Source organism: Vidua chalybeata, chromosome Z, assembly GCF_026979565.1.
Source record: "Vidua chalybeata isolate OUT-0048 chromosome Z, bVidCha1 merged haplotype, whole genome shotgun sequence".
Lineage (NCBI taxonomy): Eukaryota > Metazoa > Chordata > Aves > Passeriformes > Viduidae > Vidua > Vidua chalybeata.
Window position 1 is genome coordinate 43,531,361 of NC_071570.1, and position 8,666 is coordinate 43,540,026.

The 8,666-nt window shown below is 42.0% G+C and overlaps 1 protein-coding gene across 1 annotated transcript in view; it reads right to left on the reverse strand.

The window, feature by feature from the left end:
• Positions 1-4,458, reverse strand: part of ADAMTS19 (ADAM metallopeptidase with thrombospondin type 1 motif 19) — a 140,091-nt gene extending 135,633 nt beyond the window's left edge. Inside the window, exons 1-2 of the mRNA XM_053931844.1 lie at positions 4,374-4,458; positions 2,759-3,369 (exon numbers count right to left, since the gene is read on the reverse strand). Of these exons, the coding sequence (XP_053787819.1) occupies positions 2,759-3,369; positions 4,374-4,458 (696 nt within the window). The remainder of the gene's footprint in view (positions 1-2,758; positions 3,370-4,373) is intronic.
• Positions 4,459-8,666: the final 4,208 nt, after the last annotated feature.

Sequence of the window (8,666 nt, forward strand, 5' to 3'; positions counted from 1 at the left end):
AATATCACTGGCATGTGAGGTCTCTGTGCCTTGAGAAACTGGAACCGATACCAGCATCCTATATGGATGGCACAACAATTTCACCTAAGGCCTCTCTTTAATTTACTGAAGACGCAGTATCTTTTGACAGCAACAGCCATACATCTGTACTGCCAGGTATGACCTTTCCCTGCATATGACTACACTCTTCACCCTTTCTCCTGCACAGCATAATCACTGTTGTCTGTCAGACTACACCTAATTTCTTCTGTCAGTAAAAAGACTCACTAAAAGGCTATTTCTGAAGAGCACAATGGTGTAATCTAAGCTGCATATTAGCCCACATTTGACTTTCCAAAGTTTATGCAGCTTACTAAACCTAACCCAAGGTCAGCAAGGCTTTGAAATGAGAGTGTATCTAAGACATTTGTATTTTCTCTGAAATGTCTTTGTATTTAATGTGAAAAAATGAATTCTAATTTCGGTAACAACAATAGAATATTTTTGGGGACAAGTTTCAATGTTATTTTACATATTAAAAAAAAAAAAGAAAATGTACTTTGAAATACGGCTTGGGTCTCTTTGCAAAGTCAGGCGTAGATGAAACAGGGTGGAATATCCAACGCATGTTAGGATGTTTTTTCAATACTCTTGAAAATTCAGCAACTTACATATGTAATAGAGCCCAAGCAATGACTGAATAAAGAATGACAAATAGCTTAGAATTTGTTATGACAACTTTGACATAAAAGCACTGCACAATTTTTTTTAACTGTGCCCGACACAGCAACATTTTCAGGAAGAACAGCTGCTTAACTATTTCACCACAAACAAGAGAGGACAGTTGAGGATCAAGAAAACCCCAGTCAACATCAACAACAGTTGACAATTTTATTTGAGAAACACAGAATATTTTATGTTTCATCTGCAGTTTTCTAGATCGAGAACATGATCTGGGCACATGCATGCTTAGATGACCAAAGGCTTTGGAGTAAGCTGGTACTCCTAGTAAAGTCTAACAGAATCAAAAATTACTAATGGGGCTGTCTAGAAACTGGGGTCTATCCAAAAAGTGAATCAATTTATATAATAAATCCGAGGTGTTATAGACAAGCAATGATGTACATGGCTTTTGAGTAGGCATAATAGAAAGGTGATAATTATTTCCACCAATTACTTTACAAATATTTTCCAACCTAATTTTACCCAAACACAATGTAGAAGTAAAACTTTCAAAACAAGAAGGAGCACAGAAGTCAAATGCTTTTCATGAACACAAAACTCTTTTACCTGATTGCTTTCAAACCACCATCAATTGACTTTCAATATTTTTCTCCACAATTAATTCTACTACCTTGCTTCGGAAAATCTGATAAAATATCAATAATTAGATGCCAACCACTTAAGAGTTGTGTGAAACTTGGCAGTTTCACTTTGCAGGAGTGCAGGCAAATATTTTATTTGGTGTCAATCCACCATTTTCAGTTTGTGCTGATTTTTGAATAAGTTCAAACAGGCAAATGAATAAGCAGTCAAAATTTCTACATTTTACCTGGTTTCACTTCATGGCCATACAAATAAAAAGGCATATCTTCATGAATCAGCAATGGAGCAAGTTAGATGTTCAAATTCAGAAAGAAATACAAGCAAAAAATCTATCATGCAGTTTATGGTGAATTACACCCAAACCTCAGGATTAAGGAGGATATTAACCCTCTCCAGCACCATTACCCTTTCTATTCTAATTTCTGTTAAGTTCTGCAAGAATGCTCATTTGTGATGCTACATAAAGGCCCCAAATGGAGAGAATAATAGTAGCAATAATTGGGACTTTAAGATCCTGCCAACATTCTATACCATCACAGGTAAACTTTCTTTCTACATTTTCCACCCACCTGCAAGTACCTTAGGATTGCAGCTCTTTGGATCATCACTGCTGTTGTACCCAATTCTGCTCTTTATCTAGCAAAAATCATGATTGATGCACCAGAAGTAATAGCAGGGGGAGCTTGTTTTAAATAAGAAAAGTACACCACAGAAGTAATAATAATCAAAAAGGTCTGTCTGTATTAAGATTTCTGCTGAGAACATACTCATTGCATTCTTCTATGGAGGAGTTAAAAGAAAAGAAGTCCCAAATTCAAGTAACTACAGGTACCACATGTGGGAAGCTGTGAGGCAGAGAAAAAAGGCCAGAGGTGAAAGCAAAAGATAATGAAAAGGAGAAAGGAGACACTGGTAAAATACTGCTAGAAATAGAAAAGACAGAAGAGCTTGGAAACTGAGCTGCAGAAGATAATTCAAATGAGGGAAATAACTTTAGAATACAAGATGAGAATGAAGAACAAATGGATTACAGATGGACTGCAGAAGACATGATGAGACAGAGAAAATAAAGGAGAGAGAGCATGGAGGTATCTAATTACAGAATTAATTGAAGGCAAAATAAAATTACAGATGGAGATGAGAAAAGTTGAAGAAAGGATGGTGTAAGAAGATGGAAATCCACAATCAGAAAGCTATGGATCTGGAAACAGGATAAATAACATCACTATTGTACAGGCTAAAGGCAGAATTAGGATTTGAGAAATGTTATGAGAAGAGTATGAATAGGAAAATGTTAAAAAATGAGGTTAGGTACAGAGGTAGGACCGAAGATGCTACCAAGAAAGAAAGAAGACCTTAGGAAAGGAATGGGAGTGAAAAGCAAAGGGAAGATGAAGCAGGGACTTGGATGGAGACCTGGGCGCTAGGCCAGGTGCATGCAAGGTCATCTTACCAGTCCACCACAGGTACTGAAGGAGGCGAAGGAGCCCGGGTAGCGGAGGACAGCACCACTGTAGTAACAAGCTCTCTCAGGTTGCGACTGTGTGGCACTGGGTGGACTTTTGCCCTCACCCCCAAGCCGTTCTTCAACAGCAAAGCCAGGAGCCAGGAAGCGGCTGTCCCTCTTGAGCAGCAGGTAGAGTTCCCGAGCAAAAGCTGGGATCCTCACCAGCACTTCATCTCCATCCTCTGCTGGAGGTGGTGGTGGGGGAGATGGTGGTGTTAGCAACTGAGAGGCAGCACCAGACCCCTGGGGCAGGGGAGACCAGTGGTAAAACTCCTGAGACTCATACTCATCCTCAGTGTCCTCTTCCTCTGCTGCCTCCCCTACAGCCTGCACCTGCCCATCCACCGAGGAGGAGACTGAACGCACCTCACGGGAGCTGCCAGCCACTAGGCTAGGTGTGACTGGGGCACTGAAAGTGCTGCTTTGGTTCCCACTACTGGGGTCAATGTTGCAACCCCCACCACCACCACTGCCACCCGTTGGCTCCTGCTGGCCTGGGCTCCACAGTGCAGGGAAGACAATCTCCCACTCCTCAGTCTCTTCTGAAGCATGGAGACCTGTGGGAAATGCGGCAGATGCTTTAAATGAGTGGAGCACCAAACAGCATCCAGTGCCTGCTAAAAACCTTCCCCTTTGCCCACCACAAGATGGTCCTTCTGAGTCCTAGACCAACAAGTATGCCACACAAAATACAGTGGGCTTCATTTGTCCCTTTCATCTTGTCCTTACACACAGCAGGGGGACCACCTGCTAAATGGGTCTGTTCTGTTGATGTTCTGTTCTGAAACACACCAAGGTTCTGCAGAACACAGAAAAGGCTTGGATCCCAAGCTGGGCAGAAATTGTGTTTGTACCAGTAGCTGGGGATGTCCTTCCTTTTGATCACCACCTCCATGCAAGGAAAGTTGCATAAACCCTTCATCATTTAGACAAAGCAACAACTTTCTCATATAGAAAGAAAAAAAAAAAAAATAAAAAAAAAAAAAGCTGACGAAAACCTGAACAAATTTGAAAATTTCAACCTTCTTCTCAGCATGCTGTACAAGATCCATTATGGCTCCCAAAGTTCGGCCAAATATACCAAATATACACACACATACACCATGGCTGCACATACAAGTAGCAGTTGCATGCATATGCTGTATCATGATAATTCTTATAATGAAACTGAATTAGAATCACTAACTACTGATATCCGCATACCCTACACACTCTACATCACAATACAACCAAAGTCCAGCATTCCAGCATTATGTTTACAAAGATCTGAGTACACACAACCTCCACTAGCCTGAGACAGGAAACAGTTTTATTTATACATTCATCGCACACTCTAGGAACAGCACAGCCAGAAGGGATGACAGGACTGCTTGTGGAAATCAGGTCTCGTCCAGAGCAGCGCTGCTCAGTGCACCTTCACAGCCTAGGCACGCATTATCTGATCACCCACTGCTTACGGGGGTCGGGCGCGGTTAACAATGGCCAGGTATCGTCACCGGCAGCCGGCGGAGCGCGGAGGCCGCCCCGGGCTCGGCCCGTTCCGTGAAAGGCGCGCACTTACCTGCGCCGAGCCCGCTTGACAGCACGCACAGCTGGTAGAACACGCAGCAGACGCGGTTCAGGCGCATCCTTCCTCCCAGCCCCATCGGCTCCACGCCCGCGGGACGCCGGCTGGCAAGACACGCAGGGCCGTGCCGAGTCGTGCCGGTCCCAGCGGGGAGTGCCGTGGGGCGCAGCCAACTGGGCGTCCGCGGAGAAACTCGAGAGAGCGCGAGTAGTGCGTCCCGGAGGGGCGGGCGGGTAGCACCGCCGGCGCGGGATGCGCGGCACACGGCGGCCGGGCGTGTGTGTATGTGCGCGTGTCTCTGTGTGTGCGTGTCTGTGTGTGCGTGGGCGCTGGCAGGCAGGAGAGCGGCCCGTGCGCGCACACAGCGCCCAGCGGCGGGCGGGCAGCTGCACCCCGGCGGCTGCGACCGCGCTGCCCCCGCCCGCCGCTCGCCCCCACGGGGCGGGACGCGCCGGGCCCCGTCCCGTCCGGCCCCGCCCCGCCCCGCCCGGGCGGGCACCCGCTGCGGCCCCCCTTCCTTCCCCCCGCCACAACCCCACCGCCGGGCCGCGGGCAGGCGCCCGAGCGGGCCCACGAGAAGCCGGGCTACGGTCCTGGGAGACGGCGCTTCGCACCCCGGCCGTCCCTCCCGTCCGTGAGGGGCGCGCACCGCGTGCGCCCCGGCGGCTGGAAGGGTTCCCCTCATCCCCGTCGCCAGCAAAGCGCTGAGTGGAGCCTTTGCCTAAATTCAGGGAGCAGCAGACACTGACTGCTTTTGCCTAGTTTTATGTAATTTGATTCTAAACTTCTTTTGCCCCCACCACGCAGCTCTCCATGGAAACCTATCACTTTCCACCCCGGCCCTTGTCAGCAGAGGAGCGAGTAAATGAGGAGCTGAGCAAAAAGCTTTAGCTGCACATCTAGCATCAGCATGAACTGCAAAAGCAACAGGTAAACACGTCCCTCTAGAAGTCGGATTTTGTCATAACTTCTGCTGCTTTACCTACTGTTGTTGGTGTCAAAGGTGATTGCTGAGTCTTAGGGGAAGGTAGAGCAATCAAATCCAATGCGGTGAGGAAAGACATCTGTGCCGTTAAGGGGAAGCTAAGAAGTTGCAAGAATTCTTTCTAGAAGTTAGTTGTGTAAAATGAAAAGCAAAACATACAAACAAACAAAAATCATGTGTTACAGCTCCAAATAAAAAACACGTTTAGACTCCACAGAAGCCAAATCCAGCTGGCTTTTGGTCTCTGCTCTGATAGCTGCTTGAAATGGTTAGGTATTCTATTCTAGCTAACTCCAAATAGTATTACAGTATTTTTTATTAGTTGTTTCATTTTTTAGGGGAAAAAGGTTATCATATCCTGGTCTTTTTGTCTTTTTCTTTTTTTTTTTTTGGGGGACATTTGAGCCAACTAATACTAAGCTAAATTGGAGCGACTCAGTGAAAAAAAGATAAATTGATTAGGAAGAGGTGAGAGCTGCAAATTGGTATTTGCCTGATAATTAGGTGACCTTAAAATACATTTCAAGGGAAGCTTTGTTTTCCAAATAAATAAAACATAAGTACTAATTTACAGTGGAATTAGTTAATAGGCCAAATCCTGCAGCCTTTTTGTAGCCACAGCTCTCCTTACAACTGATCAGGAAATGCTGCAAAATGTTGTTTATAAGCTCCTGTGAAAATACTAGATACAAATTCTGGTTTAATTTTGTTATAACAAATTAGAATGTACATGCAAGATGCAAAAATACACAGAGACAACCTTTACATACAGTTACATCACAAATACATAAATGGATAGCAAGGGGAAATAAGGTTAAAAAGATATGGCATGTCAGTGTGCTTACTTTAAAACTGTGAATGCTGTGACTGTTTCCAATTGCTGAAATTGTTGGTCCCTTTGGACAAAATTCTACTTCTCTTGTTCACATGTATAATCTTACTAAAAAGACACAAAACACTGGTTTTGACAGTAAGGTAAGGAGAATTTGGCCTTTTCAACACAAACTGCAAAGGATAAAGACATTTTAAAAAAGGCCAATTGAGAAAGACTTCAATATGTTTGACTTCATCACCAGCCAAAGAAAAAAGAACATTTCTAATAATTCTCCACATATGAATACAGGGCAAGCTAAACTCAACATGAAGCAACAAATTTGTTTAGTTTATTTTGTGTTTTGTTTTTATCATTTCAATAGTTAAAGTAAAAATATAAAGGGAAATTCTCTATGTTTAAGTCTGGGGAAAGTGCACTATAAAATAGAGCCCCTGCTGGTGTTCATTAGTTTTAACAGAGAGTCTGGTCATAGGTTAATGCTGGTAGATGATATTGTAGCCCAGCACATGCTAACTGTATTCACTGTGAGACTAGTGCAAGGAAGCCTATGTTTAAGAGAATAAGAATTAAAGGAACAAAACAATTATTTCATACCACAGTTAGTTTGCAGAGAGAATAATATTGTGTCCATGTGTACTCTACAATACACTATTTTCTTAGTCACAAAGCCATTCCAACTCTGCAAAACAGTTTTTACTTTACCAAAGATATGGTACAGGAGGCATTATTAACTATGCATTTGTAAAATTGGAAGAATTAGTATCTTCAAACTTGATACAAAGCAAAATGAAAAACTGTTTGCTCCAGTAAATTCTTAAAACTGCATCACCCATCTGAAAGGTCAAAGCCTTTTTGGCATTTCGCAGGATTTGTGCAGAATGACAAATGTAAAGCATGTGATAATTTGTAAAATACAACGATTCAGACCATCTCTCTGACATGAGAAAAAAAAATTACAGAAAAGGAAGTAAAGAATGTGTCCTTGTCCGTCCTTCCTGACTGGGATAAATCAAGCTAATTTTGTTGACATCAATGGAAATTTGGCAATTTCCTTTTGTTTAGTCCTCCCTGATGTTAAATTTATGAAACTGTGCCGTCACTCCCTTAAGGACTGTCAGGGCAAGGATTCTCCCAGTCTCCACCACAGGCTGACTTTCTGTTTCTTCAGAATGCCAAGATCATTCATGAACACTGATAACAAAATATAGACGTCTCAAGCCATCTTTTGTAGACATCAGTATGATTTTTCAACTTTCACACCCCTCACCCTATGATTTTATCTAAATCTCTGCTGCTGTTGCTGTTTTACCTTCTAAAAGCAAAGGCCAAATCCCTGTTTCCACCAGACCCTCATTTCATTTACTATCTGTTAGGAGTCATTTATTTCTGAGGATTAAGGTAAGTATGGACTGATCATTCTATTGAATTCAAAATATCAGCTTCTAGCAATATAAACACCACCATCAGTCAGAGACTTTCCTTGGTTTGTATTTTCTCCTTACTTAATCATTTAACTCTAAAAGCTTATACAAGTTTATGCATAAAAAGGGGTTTTAAGATTACCTCAGCTTTGCATTATATACAATATTTCCTCCAGTAATTGTTGCCAAAGAACCACAAACCTTTAATCCTCTTCACAAGGATATAGTTATTAATTATTTTTTGCATATGCTTTATATGTAACTATTGAACTATGATACCATTGACTTTTTAAAAATCCTTAAGTATATTTGCTTCAGATTTTTACAACTAAAGAAAATACTCTGGATGGATGGAAGAAATCAATTATGTTTTGAATGGAGCTTACTACATTAAGGCCACATATCATATGTCCACTGAGATTAGAAACAGAAACTCACATCTTCCCGTTTCTGGGGTGCTTTGCAAATGTTATCTCTATATAAACTTGTAAAATAAACTTGTCTAAATAAACTTGTTTCAAAGAAGATCGAACAAAATATCTTCTGATGTACAAAATACATGTGAACTAATGCTGCAAATTTTCTCCACCTAAGAATGAATGAAAAGAAGTTTTTTCCCTTTTAGAAAACGTTGTGTTCCCTATCTCTTCAACTGAACAGTGAATTTCCACTGTCCGCTAGCTCACAAACTCTGAACATTTAGTCTGTAATTCCATACTGTTATTTACAAGCTCAACATGAAGGTTTATTTAAAAGGTATGCATTCAAGATTACTTCAAACAACTTCTCTTTTGCAGCTCTTACTGCAGAGCAAATCTTATGGTTACATACTTCCTTAAAGTGCATTGACTTTGAAAGGGCAAAGTTCAGCCCATAGCAGCTCAATGTCATTATGCCACACCACTACTTCTTATGATTCAGTTGAATTTAGTAAATTCAACTGAAGCAAAATTTGCTACCAAGTTGTTGGCTTGTGAGTTATTTCTCAAATTCGTATTGATCAATTTGTGGATAGTATTAGCTAAAAATATGCTGTCAACACACTA